Here is a 17,985-nt window from a genome sequence, read left to right on the forward strand (position 1 = left end):
GATTCAGAAAGTTCGCGCTTGAGATTTTTACGTTTCTTACTCATACACGTCTATTTCTCTGGGTTTCTGAATGCAAAGACGAAAAAGTCTCAAGAGTCTGCTAAACTAACACGGCCTTCGAATCCCAAACTGATCACGGTAGCTGAACCAAGCCGTCCACAAAGAGGAAAGCCAGAGGGGGCCAGTTAGGAAGGAAGAAATTAAAGAAAAGAGAAAAGCCAAGATGAAAGGTCCAGCGCAAAGTGAGTGACACGCCTGGAGAATGGCAACCCTAGCAGGGTCTGCGGCCGGCGGCGGAGGTGGGGACGCCGCCGCGCGGACAACTGACAGGTGGGTCTGGCGCAGCAAAGGGAGCGGGTGCCGCGGCAGGGTCTCCCCGGGGGCAACGCGAGGGCCTCCCCTGGGGCAGCGCGGGCCGAGGCGGCGCCTCCCGAGCGGGGGCAGCAGAAGAGGGAGCGGAGCGGGAGCCGGGCGGAGGCGGCTGCGGCAGGGGGAGGCGGGTGACAGGCGCGCTGGCTCCCATGCTGGCCTCGGTGCCACTACCGCGCCTGCCGCGCTCCGGGCTTCTCTTTCCCCTCCGACGCGCAGCGGCTGCCCAGACATTCCGGCTGCCGGGTCTGGACAGCTCCCCGAACCCCTCCGCGGAGAGGAGTGAGGCGGCGCCCGGGTGGCCTCCGGGGCGCGCTTGGTCTCGGAGAAGTGGGGACGAGGCTGGAGGATGAGCGGCTGAGGGCGACGCGGACACTGACGCGAGTTGGGGCCGCGACCACCGGCAGCTGGCAGCACGATGAGCGAGTCCCCGGAGACGCCCTAGCCCGGTGCGCGCGCCGGGCGGAGCGCGCAGGTGGGGCTGGGCTCTCCGCGGTCCGCCCCGCGCGGGTCCCCGACTGGCCCAGGATGGGGGCTGGCAACCCGGGTCCGCGCCCGCCGCTGCTACCCCTGCGCCCGCCACGAGCCCGGCGTCCGGCCCACGCCTTGCGCTCATGTATGTAGGTTGGGCGCCGGTCTTCAGGGCTGAGGGTGCATGCTGGGTGTCCCCGCGCTGCCGGACGCGCTCCCGCTGTGTTCCACCGCTCAGCTGCTCCGGAGGACCCCCCCTCCCCCGCCCAAGTTTGTGAATATGGGCGCTTCGCCCAGTGTTGAGGTCGGAAGGGACCGGGCAGGGGGTGAGCAAGGCCGGGCACGTTCAGAGCCCTCAGGGAGGAGGGCTGAGGGGGAGGGGACAGACGCACTGGAGTGCGCAGAGTGGGGGCGTTCGGGAAGTGAGGCAGAGAGAGGCTGGATTGCCGGTGTCCTGCGGCGTATCGGGCTCTCCCAGCCCCTTTGGGCGGCAGAAACTTTGGAATCCAGAAAGGCTGGCGAGGGTCCGGCGAGTAGGAGGGTCTCGCCCCCACTCTGCGCCCTGGAGCCCCAGCCTTCCGCACTGCACTCCTTGGTGCTGCCCGGGCGCTTCTGCTCCGCAGCCAGGACCCTACAAGACTGAGCGCCGCGGCCGGCGACCTGGCTCCCGAGGCTCCCAGGGGCGGGCGGGCGGAGGAACCGAAGCCCCGGGAATCCCCGACTCGGCCCTCTGGGAAGGGGTCGAGGGCATCTTTTCATGCAGCGGGGCTTAGAGAGCAGGGAGGGGACATCTGCTCCCGAGACGGGAGGCTTTTAAGAAGTTGTTAGAAATGAATCGTGGAGTCCTAGGAGAAGCTTTGTTTAACCTCCCCGAATTTTCCCAGCACAAACCCCTAATGCAAATGAGGAAGAGTTTCCCTCTTATCTTCCTGTACTTTCGTCTCTCTCTAACTCCACTGCTGAATTCTCCATTTAATAACCTTCGGGAAACGTGGCCAGGACCTAGGGAGGGACACCCTGGGTGCCCGAATTACGTGGTTCCCAGCAGAGCTTTGCAGGGGGGCGCGGGCCCTGCTCACTGCGTTCCCTGGGCTCCGCAAGCCGCCCTTGGCCATCTCCAACACTAATCACGATACATCAGAAACACGCCGGCCGGTGTCGTTCTTGGATTTCGTTTCCAATATATCGCTCCACAATTTGTGATGTCTAAGAACCCCGGCCGTGCACCGACGCTGGGCATGCTGCCCCCGCCCCCGTCGCCCAGCTCGTTAATCTAGAGCTATGCCGGAGCCCGGGTGGGGGCCGCGGCGGGCCGGGGCGCGCGCGGGCCGCGGGGCTCAGTTGTGCTGCTGTTCTCTCCGCAGGGACGGCGGCTCCCGGCTGGCGGCGGCGCGCCCCCGGGCTGTGAATGCTACTCGCCCCTCGGCCGCGCTCCCCGCCCGCCCGCCCGCCGGGACGTGGTAGGGGATGCCCAGCTCCACTGCGATGGCAGTTGGCGCGCTCTCCAGTTCCCTCCTGGTCACCTGCTGCCTGATGGTGGCTCTGTGCAGTCCGAGCATCCCGCTGGAGAAGCTGGCCCAGGCACCAGAGCAGCCGGGCCAGGAGAAGCGTGAGCACGCCTCTCGGGACGGCCCAGGGCGGGTGAACGAGCTCGGGCGCCCGGCGAGGGACGAGGGCGGCAGCGGCCGAGACTGGAAGAGCAAGAGCGGCCGTGGGCTCGCCGGCCGTGAGCCGTGGAGCAAGCTGAAGCAGGCCTGGGTCTCCCAGGGCGGGGGCGCCAAGGCCGGGGATCTGCAGGTCCGGCCCCGTGGGGACACCCCGCAGGGGGAAGCCCTGGCTGCAGCCGCCCAGGACGCGATTGGCCCGGAACTCGCACCCACGCCCGAGCCACCAGAGGAGTACGTGTACCCGGACTATCGCGGCAAGGGCTGCGTGGACGAGAGCGGCTTCGTGTACGCGATCGGGGAGAAGTTCGCGCCGGGCCCCTCGGCCTGCCCGTGCCTGTGCACCGAGGAGGGTCCGCTGTGCGCGCAGCCGGAGTGCCCGAGGCTGCACCCGCGCTGCATCCACGTCGACACGAGCCAGTGCTGCCCGCAGTGCAAGGAGAGGAAGAACTACTGCGAGTTCCGGGGCAAGACCTATCAGACTTTGGAGGAGTTCGTGGTAAGAGGCGAACGCCCGCCGGGCGACTTTGCACCTTCCAGAAAGGGGTGGAACAGCTTTGGTTCTGTGGTCCCCCACTTTGAAGAAGAGGTGCTCTCTGGTTCTCAGAGGTGGGGAGCGCTGTGCTCAAGACCCTTTGACATGACCTCTCTTTTTCAGGGCAGAGGTAATCCTTCCAAGAGCACTGTGGCCAATCATAGGGATTCCTTCGGTGTTCACTTTAAAAGGGCTTCATGAGGATGAAGCCCATGGCACTGAAGGCAAGGGTCCCAACAGGTATCAGAGGGACTTTCAACATTAATTTACTGCTCCTAATTTGGGAATGTTGTCGCTGAAATGCTCAACCTGCTTTCAAACACAGGGTAATTTACCATGCCATTTGGGATATATTTTTCAACTAATAGCTAATTAAGGGAGACTATTCATATAAATAAGCCATTTCCCTAGATTATGTGTGTATCATGCAAATGTTCTAAAAATTAAAAGAAAAAAATATTTGCTCATGGGGTGCCAAATCATAGTGGATGGCGAAACCAACAAGTGCAGTTAATGGTTAAAAATTGTTTTGATTTAGATACGTAGTAGTAGTGTTAATAATACCGGCCATCTCTCTAATGCCTACTGTGCGTCAGGATCCCGCTGTTTTACATGTACATTAGTTAAATCTCATACCATTCTAGGAGGTGGATTATTATCCATTGTCTCCATTTTATGGAGAAGAGGAAACAGACACAGAATATTTAAATAATGTGTTGAAGGCAGAGCAGCTATTAAGAAGCAGATTCATATGTCAAACTAAGCAGTTCTACTCCCATAGCTTAGGTTTTTAACCCTTATACTCTACTTGAACCAAAAGCCCAGCTCCACTGCGGCTTTAGTTTGGGTGAAGGTGCTGCACAGCCTGCATGCACAGGCTCCAGGTAAAATCCCTGCAAGTGGGCTGGGGGCCTGAGAGAGACCTGTACAGGTGTTCAGTTATTCCAAACACCTCAAGGTAGGCTCAACCTATGGCCTGCCTGGACTTGGCCCATTGACTTGCCAGGCCATAGCTGTCCTTTTCCCACCTGCAGAGGGCGTCATGGAACGTGCAGCTACTAAAGCAAAGCTCGGCAGGCAGGTAGGGAGGAATTCTGCTGGCATACCCGTCCTGGAATTAGCCTGTGAGATCTGCTAATTCCCAGGATGTGAAGGCCATGTAGTTACTGACTTGTGGCAATGAATTATCAAGTGTTACAGAAGTCCAAAGCCAGGAAGGACATATCTATATATGGTGTACAAAGTATGGAAAGAGTGCTGGAATTTAGAGTCAGGAAACATGGTTATCCATTCTGGCTTTACCACTGACCAGCTGCTGGACTGGAACAAAAGACATATCCTCTCTGGGTTTCTTTTCTCTTATCTGTAAGATAAGGGGCCAGCTATCCCTAGGCTCATGTAGCAAAATATAACTCCAGGCATACATTGCTTAAGTACTAACATTTGACTTCAGCCCTTTGGAGAAAGACAGCTGAGAGGAGCAACTCATATGATCCATGCCCAGGCCATACAAAATTAACTAAATCAGAAACCCTGCCCTCAAAATGCTTCCTGCCTATGGGAGGGTCTGGTAGTTATCTCTCCAGATGTTTTGGGTGCAATACAAAAGTGCACAGGCAAATGTGTCCAGGTAAAGGAACTCGTGGGTGCCAGATGACCCCAGAAGAGGGGCCTTCCATTTTGGCTTGGAGCAGGGTCATAGAACACTAGAACAATTCTCTTAAGTTTTGAATTGGTAACATCATTGGCTCTTCTAAAGTCAAAGATAAGCAGTGGTTTGTAATTAATTCCTTTTGTTGTTTGCACTGTTTATAGTTCCATAGTAATTTGTTAGAATTGTCGTAAGAGGTAAACTGAGGAATTAATAGCACTTTGATCTAGAAAGCCCAAATAACTTCAGTGTCCACTTACCTACCTGAGATCACAGGTAAAGGGAATAATTCAAACTTCTGTCTTAATTGTACATGCTAAATGCTAGCAGCCATGAAGCTGCTTTTGTCAATGGAGGAGAGGGATCTCTTATTTAATTCCTCTTTGCTACCTGTTTGGTAGTCCATAGGTAGAATGTGTTTTCAAACTCTTGAGGACGGGAGATGATACTGACAAAAGGGAAACTGGAAAGATTACACTCTTAGAAAGAATTAAAATACCAGTAAAGCTATTTTTGGAGTATTAAGCGCATCTTCCATCTTCAAATGTCATTTCATTCTAAGCTTTCATCAGTTATTACTAGATGCTGGGATGCACACATGCTTGAAAGTTGCAAAGTTGTTACACATTTTTAATTATATGCTTGTTCTTATGTCAACTACATAAAGATTTTATAGTGTTATATCATGTTTGCTCCTTTTTGTTAGTATCAGGAACATTTCTAGGCATTCTTCTAATTTATTGTGGCCTTGTGCAGGCCATTTACTGTCTCCATTTTTCTGTCCTTCAGTGTACAAAAGAGAAAGCAATGCTTTTTTTGAAGAATGTTGAAAATATGAATGTAGAATGGTATAGGGTTAGTTGTGAGTCCACGGGGTTTGTGGGTTGTAGTAATAGAGATTTGTCGTGATGCTGAGTACCAGGGCACAGAAATTGTTAACATGCCTGCTCTGGGTATTCTGGGTTTCAGAGAGAGATAAATTGTACTCTGTAGTTTGCATAGCACAAAGTACATGGAAAACGAAAAAGGAAAGCATTTCTGTCTGAAGTGCTTTGCACTTCTCTGAAGAAAATGTGATACAAATGGAGATTGTGGTGCAGTAGGGTCGTGACTGGAACACTGTTTACTTTAGCAAGGAAGGAAGTGAAAGTGAGATTCCTTGGGCCTCAGTCCCTGCATGATGCATAGATCTTTTAACAGTCTGTTCTCTGCTTCCAGAGAGAGAGAGAGAGAGAGAGACAGAGACAGAGAGAGAGAGAGAGAGACAGAGAGAGACAGAGAGAGGGGAAATTACTAGTTATTGATGGAGGCTTGACCCTCTTTGAGCAGTAGATTAACCCCAGAGACTGCCTGTGCTTGCGATGTGCAGGGTATTTGGCTCCGGCAGGAGTGTGGCTTCTCCCTGTCTTCATAGGCTTCTCTTTTGTTGGGCATGTTTTCTTGCTGCCTTCTCTACTCTACTCAGTTTTCTGAATATTCTGAACCTGTTCTTTCCCTTCTCTCTGTACTCTTTTACCCCATTAAAACTTCCTCTCCTTACAGCCTGTTTGATCTCAGTTAGATACTTGTGAAAGATCTCACTGATTCCACAAAATACCATTAAGCTGCTAATAATAATGAGAGTAATGTGTTCATTCCTCCAGGGATGGTTGTAATTTAATTGGGACATTCAAATAAAAACATAGTTAATAATAGAATTTTCCCCACTGCCTCTCAAATGATACCAAGTGTCTTTTTTTTCTTTAACTTATACCAGCAGGCATCCAACTTTGAATAAGGAAGCTTGTCTATTGGCTTATTATTATTGTTTTTTTAGTAAAGGAATGATATTTTTAACTGTTTTGTGCTTCCTACAGTATATTAGTCTGCTAGGGCTGCTGGAGCAAAGGAACACAGACTGGGTAATTTAAACAGAAATTTGTTGTCTGGAAATCCAAGATTTCCAGACTTCCAGTTTTGCAAGTAATCTGGAAGTCCAAGATCAAGGCGTTGACAGGGCTGGTTTCTTCTGAGGCCTCTCTCCTTGGCTTGCAGATGTCCATCTTCTCCCTGGGTTTTTTCGTGGTGTTCCCTCTGCATCTGTCTGTGTCCACTTCTCTTCGTATAAGGACACACTCATATTGGATTGGGGCCTGCTCCAATGACTTCATTTTAACTTAATTACCTCTTTAAAGACCTGTCTCCAAACAGTCATATTCTTAGCTACTGGCATGAGGACTTCAAAATTTGAATTGTAGAAGCACACAGTTCAGCCCAAAACATAGTGTCAATGACCAAAATTGACATCATAAAACAGATCTAATGAGGTAGTAACAGTGGGGTGTGTGAGGATGCATCAGCACGCATGATGGGAAAACAGTGCTTACGGCAAAGGCATAGAGTGAGTGGTGATGAAGTGTATGCCAATGAATATTAACTGAGGGGCTCATCTTGACCATTCTGATTCTGTGTCTATTGCATTCTGAGAGTCACTTTAGGAGTTCTTATATTACTTATGTGAATAGATCCTTGTATCACGGAAAACTAAAAGGTGACTAAGGGTGCGGAGGGGGGCTATATTGAGTAGTTGTAAATTTTGCCTCAATGACCATGTGATTTGTTCAGAAGTAAAATAACGTTTGAAATGTGTTAATTTTATAAAAAAATCATTCTATTTTGATCAACAAAACAAGTTGTTTTCATCATGAGAATTTTGGTCTCTGTGATTCCCTCTGTGAATCTTGGGAGGACCGTGATGGTGGAAAGGGGAGTTTGCAGGCTTATTTCATGTTTTATAGAACCTAATGGAAATTTTGTGACTCTGAAATAGGGCCATACAGGATAACTAAATCTTCACATTTCTTTGCTTTTGGTAGGATTGATATCAGCAAAGTGTGTCAACACTGGTTATCATAGCTGATCAGGAGCTCTGATTGGCAATTGTATAAGTCTTTGAAGAAAAAGGGAAGATGAATTATTAATAAGTGAAGCTTACTAGACTGTCTTTCAAAGCTTGAGAACTGTTGAGAGAGAGATAACAGGAAGGGGTACTTGGAGGTGAAATGATTTGGGACCGCTGAGTTAAACCAAATTCTCTCTGACTGCTTCCGTATCTGACTTGCCGTTAACCCCACTGCAAAATCTTATTTCTAGGTTTTTATCAATTAAAAAACTTCAAACGTGAAATTTGGAATCAAAACCTCCATCTAAATAGATCTCTACTGTAATTATGAGAAAATGCCAGCAAAGAGAAAGCCACGGTTATTCATGCTTTTCAGTCTAATGGTATTTATATTCTTTTGGCTGATGTTACTTAACTGAAAACAATGCTATTATTATCTACCTTCACTAAGTAAAATGAGTCAATCTGTGTTCTTTTCTGCAAGTCAGGCTAATGCATGTACTGTTGCTGTCTCTGAGTTTGTTTTGGTTCTGAGTAAGATTTTATAAATTCTCGACTTCTCATTTTCTACCCTTCTGTCTAAAGTCATTTAAACAGTGACTTTTTTTTTTTTTAAAGAGGGAGTCATATGCCATATCTAGACTCTTTAGATGTGTTCCTAACTGAGGTGGGGGAAACACAGCTTTAAAAACTCCTTATTTGCCTGCTTCATACAATATCTGATGTGAAGTATGATGGAATTAACACCATAACCTTTTGCAGTGGGCAGAAGGGAATCAATATTTATCCAGTACCAATATTTTTTATGTGTTGGCTTTTCTGGAGTAATTTACACAACAGACTAATCAGTTGGTGGTATTTTCTTTATTTTTAAAGGAGAGAAAACTAAGGTCCAAAAAAGTTAAATAGCTTGATCAACATCATAGAGCTAGTAAATGGTAAAGACAGGATTTGAATCCTAGCGTGTTGGACTGTGAAGATCGTGCATAGTGTCTTCATGACCATATGGTGATGAAGTGGCATTTTGTGTGTGGTGGAGAACATTTCAGGTACCTGGAAAAAGGAAAAATAATACAAGTCCAGAGTACCTTGCTCATATGTATGTCCAATAAATGCTTGATCCTCTTGGTTAAACATGTATTTACATGGATTTATGTCATATTTGACTTGGCCATCTGATGGACAAAATAATGCCTGTGTCCTTCAAAGGATGAAGTCTTGAGTTGTAATGGAACTAAAAGTACTTAGTCCCAGGATTTCCCTGAGAGCAAGGGGGAATGAGTCCAGGGGGCAGCGAAAAGAAGACTAGATCCCAAGAGGTGGGTAGGACTCCAGGGATGATCAGACCCATGGGGGGCAACAGGTGGCCCAAGAGGAAGATCTGGTTCTAGGAGGTATTCTGTTTGGCTCACGGCATATAAAACATTTGTTTATTAGTGCCAGTATTTGACAAGTGGGAGGTTCATGTAAATTCCCAGATTGCCTAATTCTTACAAAAATGAAATGATTCCCAGATGGCAGCCATCTGTCAGAGCTGGGCAGGGCTGCTCCTGTGGGAGGGCATTTGCTTTCCAGCTGACCACACCCCTACTCGGCAGATGTGCGATTCACCCATGTTTCTGTAAATACACGACTTTGAAAAGACTCTTGTTCATAGGCAGTGAAAATTCACCTTAGAAAATTAGTGCCCCCTCCAGAATCATACAGGCAGTTGATATCGTGAGGAGGTTTAGGAAAGCAGGTCCCATGCTCTCCAGTCCTTTCCTCTTCAGTTTTGGTGGAGAATCAGCTTCTGGGACTTTAAGGACAGGGTACTTATCATCTGAACACAGCAGTGTGAACCGGGTTCTGTTTTATCCAGTGCTTCTCTGGACAACTTTCAGAGCCTTGTTTTCTAGTGGTTAGAAAGAAAAAAAAAATGAGGCTTGGTATGGTGACTCATGCCTGTAATCCCAGCACTTTGGGAGACTGAGGTTGGAAGATCACTTGAGTCCAGGAGTTAAAGCCCAGTCTGGACAACATAGTGAGGCCCCATCTCTACCACAAATTAAAAACAAAACAAAACAAAAGAACGGCCAGGCATGTTGGTGCTCACCTGTAGACCCAGCTACTTGAGAGGCTGAGGCAGGAGGATGGCTGGAGCCCAGGAATTTGAAGTTACAGTGAGTCATGATTGGGTCACTGCATGCCAGCCTGGATGATAGCATGAAACCCCATCTTAAAAATCAGAAAAGAAAAATAAAAAAGTGGATAGTATTCTGCATTTCTCTCCCATTATAAGAAGTAAATAAGATGTATGTGAAAGCAATTTGAACCTGTAAAGCTCTGAACAAAGTCGATGTGAATGTTTAGACAAGTTCTGCAGAGTGTGCCGCTCAGGGGTAGGTGGCTACGCCCTGGTCCAGATTTTGGTCTCTAGAAGGACTCTTGTAGACCATTAGGGACTGGCTCCGTGGAGCTGTTTTTCCGTAAAGCATTACCTCCTCAGATGATATCTCTAAATCTGATAAGTCCCAACAGAAACATTATTCTTACATTTATTTGAAAATATTTAGGACACCATGTGTGCCAGTCCCTGGGCTGCATCCTGGAGATGTGACGGGAAGCACATGGCCCCCTCCAGGAGACAGGCAGCAGTACTGTGGTGTGTGAGGCACTGTGAGAGCTTGGGTCAGGGGTTCAAGGGGACACACAGTGGAAGTCACTCTATTATTATTAATAGACTCCATTGTTGCTGATAACTTGTTTTTAAATGACAGAGGAATCCTGGGCCAGATGTTCTAGGGAAAAGAAAAGAGTTTGTATCAAATGTAACAACTGTGAGTTTGCATGAAGAATATGGCTTCCCACCCAGGCTTACCTACCCTGTGACCATCCTTCATGGTACTTTTCTGACCACATAGCTAGAAATCCTTCTTACTGCCTGTCTGTTCCAAGGCTGAGATCCTGCCAGCTGGATCATACTTCTCATTCTATTTCTGTCGGGCACTGGGGTGCGGCCAGGACATAGACCGCCTTTCAAATCTGTGGAAAAGGATGATGTCAGGCCTCTGCCGAGGGCCCTATGAGTTCTCTCAGAAGCCTTAGGCCTGTGAAAAAGCATAGAGCTTGAAAATTTAAACTCCATGGCTGGGCACAGTGGCTCATGCCTATATTCCCGGCAGTTTGGGAGGCCGAGCTGGTAGGATCACTTGAGCCCAGGAGTTTAGGATTGGCATGTGCAACAGAGTGAGACCCAGTCTCTAAAAAAAAATAAATAACAATAATGAGAGAAAGAAAGAAAGAAAGAAAGAAAGAAAGAAAGAAAGAAAGAAAGAAAGAAAGAAAGAAAGAAAGAAAGAAAAGAAAAGAGAAAGAAAGAGAAAGAAAGAAAGAAAGAAAGAAAGAAAGAAAGAAAGAAAGAAAGAAAGAAAGAAAGAAAGAAAGAAAAGAAAGAAGAAAGAAAGCAAGCAAGCAGGGAGGGAGGGAGGGAGGGAGGGAGGAGAAAAAGAAATTAAAATGCCAGGTGGCTCTGCACATTTCCAAGTATCCAAGTATAGTAAAAGTGATGATGCTTTAAACATGAGACTACTCCTTCCTTTCCTGGGAATATGGAGGACAGCCTGAAAACTCACATTCAACAAAATGCCTGAAATCCTGAATACCATATAAAACACATATTTTTAAAAGCAAAATGTTGCTTGTATAAATTGATGGGGTACAGTGTAATTTTATTACATGGATACACTGCGTAGTGGTAAAGGAAAAGCGTCTAGTGAAGTCATCACCAGAATAATGTACATGGCATCCGAGTAATGTACACTGCATCTGAATAATGTACAGTGCATCCGTTACATAATCTGTCGTTATCTACTCCCTCTCCATCCCTGACACCCTTCTGAGTCTCTATTGTCTGTCATTTCACATTCTACGTCCATTTTTAAAAGCACAGCTGACATGGCAAGAAAATAAGAGAAATTAATTTCTAGAGGTGAAGTTGGAATCCATAGAGCAAAGTTTGCCTTAAAGTGGTGGCTGTCTGGGAGCATCTCTTGATCTCGGGCCCTGGGCCCTTGGCCCTCATGGCCAATCATTGCTGGGTTGTGGCATGTGATGAGTGCAGGTACCCAAGTAGAGAGAATCAGATCAGGATCTATCTTATAAAACCAGGAGACCCAAGAGCCTGTACTGCAGTGGGACAATGTAAGCAAACATCTCTCAGTGGACCTTGGCTCTGTCCAGAAGAGAAAGAAATGTTTGTTTTCCCTGAGTCATTGCCATCTGTAGCAGGCTTACCCTCTTAGGAATGTGGAGCCCCATTTATGCTTCCCTGTGTGGTGTGCAAAGTCCAAATGGAATATGTGTTTTTAAATGGATCAACAGGTGTCTGACCTAAACACATGCACACGGGGTGAATGCACCCTTCACCCAGGCTACAAAAAATTCCCACAAATAGTGTTCCAAGAAATGTGACCTCAAAATAAAAACTAGTCACAAGGAGAAAGGGCAGTGTAAGCAAGAATCAGCTGAGGCAAAAGCAGTTGAATCAGGCCCAGATATTGGGATGTAAAATGAGTATATTTGATATATACTCATTTTGATGTCTGTTTTGAGATATTTGATAGCAAACCAGCACACAGATCTGAAGAAGTTAAGTAGTATGAAACATATATAGATGGGACACAGGAAAGAGATGTTTCGATACACGGAGGATAAAGTGAAAAGATCTACCACACATCTGCTTAGAATTCTGATAGAGATTGTAGAGAATGGGAGAAATTAAGATATGGAAGTTCCAAGACTTTCTAGTTGAAAGACATCTATTTTCTCATTCAGGAAACCCAATGAATCTAAAGAAAGATAAAAAAAAAATATATTCACACCCAGCCATATTATAGAGACTGCAGAACAACAAAGGCAAAATAAAGATGTTCAGAGCAACCAGACAGAGAGGACATTACCTCCAGAATAGCAGTGAGTAGGCTGACAGCAGACATCTGGTCAACAGAAAACACAGCACAGTAGGAGAATATTTTTAAATAAGAGAGAAACAAGTGTTAATCTGATTGATGTATCCAACAAAATTGTCCTTCAGGAGTAAGCCTAAAGAAAGATACTTTATACAATGGAGAGTATCACCAAAAAGTATTTACTAAAATAATTTTTAAAAAGGAGTCTAAAGGATGAAATTTAGGAAGAAGGAAGATGATCCCAGAAGCAAAGTCACAGAATCAAGAAGGAGTGGATACAACTTAACTGTTTACTAAGGTGTAGACTGGTGGAGCTCAGCTGTGGGCAACATTGCCTGCCTTCCCTCAGGAGACCTTTGCAAAGTATTTGTTACCTGGGTATATCGTGTGATGCTGAGGTTTGGGATAAGAATGATCACATCACTCAGGTACTGAACATAGTATGCAACAGTTAGTTTTTCAACCCTTGCCCACCTCCCTCGCCCCTCTTATAGTCCCCAGTGTCTATTGTTCCCATCTCTGAGTACATAAGTGCCCAATGTTTAGCTTCCACTTATAAATGAAAACGTGGTATTTGGTTTTCTGTTCCTGCATTAATGCACCTAGGGTAGTGGCCCCCAACTGCATCCATGTTGCTGCAGAGGACGTGATTCCATTCTTTTTTAAGACTATGTAGTATTCCATGGTATATATGTACCACATTTTATTTATCCAGTCCACTGTTGATGGGCACCTAGGTTGATTCCATGTCTTTACTATTGTGAGCAGTGCTGCAATGAACATAGCAGTGTATGTGTCATTTTGGTAGAAGGATTTATTTTCCTTTGGGTATATACCCAGGAATGGGGTTACTGGGTAAGAGGTTGCTCTGATTTAAGTTCTTTGAGAAATCTCCAACTACTTTCTGCAGTGGCTGAACTAATTTACATTCCCTCCAACAGTGTATTAGTGCTTCCTTTTCCCTGCAGCCTCACAAGCATCCGTTATTTTGTGACCTTTGAATAATGACCATTCCAACTGGTGTGAGATAGTATCCCATTGTGATTACGATTTGCGTTTGTCTGATGATCAGTGATGTTGAGCATGTTATCATATGCTTGTTGGCTGCTTGTTTGTCTAATTTTGAGAAGTGTCTGTTCATGTCTCTTGCCCACTTTTTAATGGAGCTATTAGCTATTTGCTTGCTGATTTGTTTAAATTCCTTATAGATGGTGGACCTTTGTTGGATGCATAGTTTGCAAATATTTTCTCCCATTCTGTAGACTGTCTGTTTACTCTGTGGATAGATTCTTTTACTGTGCAGAAGCTCTTTAGTTTAAATATTCTTAGAAAACAGGTGCTGGGAGCCAGCTCAGCCTTAGGCCAAATCATCAAGTAGGTGAACATTTCAAAGGCACCCCCAGCTGGTCAGAATTGCCCACCACCAAGTTCTACTCAGCCATGGGCAATTTTTCCTGCCCTTCCTGTAATGAAGGTCAGAATGCCTGGAAATCAGATTCCTTTCCTACTGCTCTCTATACCCTTGGGGCAATAGGCCAATCAGAAATAAATAGTACCTTCAACCATACCAAACAGATTGGCCCTTCTGTATGTATCTTTGCTTTCCTTGTATCTAGCTTTAAAAACAATTTTTATTTATATTTTACTTTCAAATTCTGTGTGTTTTTAAAAAAGAGAGCTCAACATTTTTGTTTTAGAAAGCTTGAAATAAATGAAATATAATAGAATTAATTTCAAATGAGTCACTATTCTTATTAATTCCTCTTGATATGCCAGGAGCTAAACCTCCCTGCCTGGTAACACTGTGGCACTGTTGACAGCTACGCTCTAGGGACATGGAGGGACACAAGCCCCACCTGTGAGGAGCCTGGGATGTGTAGGGAGCCAGCAGGTGGCCAGATGCTCACCTTCCTTTCTCATGTGGGGCAGAACTGCCCCGAGCGCCTTTGCCTCCACTCACTGTGCTTTTGCTGCATCACACACACAAATGTCAGGAGTGGGTAGGTTGAAAAAGAATATGGCTTTTGACAAGGCTGCTGCTGTGGCCTGGGCAGGAGAATCAGGAGAGAGACAGGCAGCTGAGGGGTACACTGTGCTCTAATGTCAGCCTCCCAGCTCAGGGTAACCTCACACTGGTAACAGAGTTCATGTCTGGGCTCCCAGTGCCCTCCAGGAAGCCAAGAAAATCAGCTCATCTTGCTTCTAGGTAACAGCAAGGGATGACAGATATAATTTAATGGTCAGATCTCAGGGACCATTGCACCGTATGACTGAGTGCAAAGAGTCCCTTTCTGCGTGAGTGAGCACTGCTGTGCCTTCTCCACCAGAGCTTAAAACTCCATGGAAAGGGACTTCATTAAACGGAGAATCCGCAGTGGGTGTCCTGTTCTAATTTCAGCCTACCTTTGAATAGGCTTAGGTTCAAGAAGAGATTCAGAGCCAGTAATGGGAGCCCACAGTGCTTGTCCACTCCTGGCTCGGGCTGTGGCCCAGCACTTTCTGGGTAATTGGCAGCTGATATGCTGAAGGAACTTTAACAAGACAAGCAAACCATGACTTCAGACAGCGTCCAGACGAGCATCCATTTGGGTCACTTTACAATTGCGGGTGCGAGTGCTACTGCTGGAGCCAGGCCAGCTTTGGGCAAAGGCAGACTGATGGGTGCCTTTGGTCATCTTCACTTCCTGCTTATAGCGGGCATTGTCATCGCCGTCTCAAATAAAAGAATGCCAAATGGGAGCAGTGTAGTTCTGTTTTCTCCCGGCCTCTGTATGTGTGTGTGTGTGAGAGAGAGTGGGTGAGTGTGGGTGTGTGAGACAGTGTGGATGTGAGTGTGGGTGGGTGTGAGACAGTATGAGTGTGTAAGTGTGAGAGAGTGAGTGTGTATGAGTTTGGGGGTATGTGACACCCCCACACCCACACACCCACACTCTCATGAGTGGTGGGTGTGTGAGTGGATGTGTGGGTGTGTGTGAGTGTGGATGTGTGGGTATGAGAGTCTGTGAGTGTGGGGGTGTGAGGTGTGTGTGTGAGAGAGGGTGTGTGGGTGTGGGGTGTGTGTGGATGTGTGGGTGTGTGTTGGTGTGGGCGGTGAGTGTGTGTGTGAGAGAGGGTTTTTTGTGTGACTGGGTATGTGAGAGTGTGTGACTGTGTGTGTGGGTGTGTGTGAGAGAGTGGATATGTGGATATGAGAGTGTGAGCATGTGTGTGAGCATGTGTGTGGGGGTGTGTGAGGGGTGGGTGTGTGAGAGGGTGTGTGTGGAGTGTGTGTATATGTGTGTGTGGGTTGCATGAGTATGGGCATATGTGGGTGAGAATATGAGTGTGGGTGCATGTGTGTGCGTGTGAGCGTATGTGTGTGGGAGATGTGGGTGCATGTATGAGAGTGTGTCTGTGTGTGTGTTAGCATGTGTGGGTGCGTGTGTGAGTGGGAGTATGTGTGAGTGCGTGTGTGAGTGGGTGTATGAGAGAGTGTAGGTGTGGGTGTGAATGAGTGTATGAGAGTGCGTATGTGTGTATGAGAATGAGTGGGTGTATGTGTGAGTGTGGGTGTATGTGTGTTAGTGTGTGTGGGTGCATATGTGTGAGTGTGGGTGTATGTGTGAGTGTGTGAATGAGAGTGTAGGCGTGGGAGTGGGTGTGTGTATGAGTGTGAATGTGGCTGTATGCGTGTATGTGAGAGTGTGGGTGTGAGGGAGTGTGAGTGTGGGTGTGTCCATGAGTATGGGTGTAGGTGTGTGTCCATGAGTATGGGTGTAGGTGTGTGTGAGAGTGTGTGGGTACATGTAAATGTATATGTGACTGTGTGTGTGAGTGTGGGTGTGCGAGTGTGGGTGTGTGAGTGTGTGCCTGAATGTGGGTGTAGTGTGTGAGAGTGTGTGGGTGCGTGTGTGTGTATATGTGACTGTGTGTGTGAGTGTGTGTATGAAGTAGGCATAGTAGTTCCATTGCATTAACATTTCCCCCCATTGGCCACAGTCCCCACCACTCCCTATTACACACCTAGTTCACTGCCTCATTTTCTTACTTAAGTGGTCCCTGAAGTAATTTGAATTTGTCATCCCTGAGAGAACTAATCCCCATGTCACACTCGTCTTTTAAAAGTCTATTCTTAGGAAAACATTATTTTAGTCATTTATGTATTAAGTGAAAATTAAGCTCTCTGTTTTTTTTTTTCTCCCAAGGATTACTTAGCTTTAATTCTTTAATACTAAAACAAAGGGGTTTTGATCTTCCAATGTTTTTAAAGAAGAGAATCTCTTTCAAAATTTGTCAGAGAACCTTTTTCTCTCCCCAAGCAGGTGGTCAGATGCAGCTGACATTACTTTCCTTCTCTTATAGGCTTAATTTAGGAATCTATAAATGAGCAAATTAGCTACGAAATAATTCTACAAAGATTTCAGCATCACCCATGCTTCCCAGCTGGGAAGTGAGAGGCCGCTCCCTGCACTGGCCCTGGTGCTCCGGGTGGCCCTACGGCCACGGGGTGCAGGTGGCCAGCAGGTTTGGCTGCATCCTTTCTGACTGTGTATCTGGTAGGCAGGCTGGCAGATTCCAGACTGCCCATCAGGTCTGAACCATCAGCAAAGAAGGTCTTCCTCATTCTCCTCCTAGCTCTTCTGCTGTTTGCAACCACATAAATATGTACTATAAACTCTGCCACTGCTTTTTCCCCACATAATTGACCTAGCAAGTTCCTGTTGAGCTGTATTAATATGAAGGCATTATTCAGGAGAGGATTTAAAAGATGTTAGTAAACAAGGGTCTTGCCTGAAGCTTAAACCACAAAGAAGGAAAAGTTGTCTGTGGTGCTGGAGAAGAAAGCTGTATTGCCTCAGATTGTCAGGCTGCTGTATTGTTAATCTATTGTGCGGTACGTGGAGTTGTCTTCTTACTGACACTCCGAAACTGACAGCCTCTGGGGGACAGTTCTTAATTAAATCCCTTTGTGTGCAAATCTGCTCTCTGACAGAGAGTGGAAAGACAAAGAGAACAAAAGAAAATTCTTTTCTGAATGGCACAGGCAGCAGCATCTCTCTGTCCTTAGTTTCTGTTGCTACAATCCTTGTGTTGGAGGCTGGAAGGTAGTTTGTGAATCAACATCACTTCACATTAGAATTAGCTCTCTTTTTGAGGGAGAAAGTAGAGAGGGGCAAGGAAGCTAGGTGGGGAGCCTTTCTATGCCTGCCTGGATTGATGAAGGGACATCACGCGGCAGGGCACCTGCCAGCCCTCAGGGGGTAGGGGACTCAGGCTGCAGGGCCAGTGTCCCCAGGTGGCAAGGGCCCTTCTGCTTGTCAAGTTTGGAAGGAGAATTTGGCCATGTCCTGTGCTAGTTTAATAAGACAGTTTCAGGGAAGAAACCTGAAGAAGGATGGGGGAGAGGTTTAGTTCCAGGTGACTGCTGAAAGGAAGACCTCATTTTCCAGGTTTCTTACAGGTCGTGAGGAGGGTTGACAGGTGCA

At 46.8% G+C, this 17,985-nt stretch overlaps 1 protein-coding gene across 2 annotated transcripts in view; it reads left to right on the forward strand.

Moving 5' to 3' along the window:
* The first annotated feature begins 890 nt into the window (after positions 1 to 890).
* Positions 891 to 17,985, forward strand: part of LOC105492367 (von Willebrand factor C domain containing 2) — a 158,014-nt gene continuing 140,919 nt past the window's right edge. Inside the window, exons 1-2 of one of the 2 annotated variants that reach the window (XM_071095179.1) lie at positions 891 to 985; positions 2,205 to 3,003. In XM_071095179.1, the coding sequence (XP_070951280.1) occupies positions 2,308 to 3,003 (696 nt within the window). In that variant the 5' untranslated portion in view covers positions 891 to 985; positions 2,205 to 2,307. The remainder of the gene's footprint in view (positions 986 to 2,204; positions 3,004 to 17,985) is intronic. The other variant, XR_011622371.1, reaches the window with a different exon arrangement.

This window comes from Macaca nemestrina, chromosome 4, assembly GCF_043159975.1.
Source record: "Macaca nemestrina isolate mMacNem1 chromosome 4, mMacNem.hap1, whole genome shotgun sequence".
NCBI classification, from domain to species: Eukaryota; Metazoa; Chordata; class Mammalia; order Primates; family Cercopithecidae; genus Macaca; species Macaca nemestrina.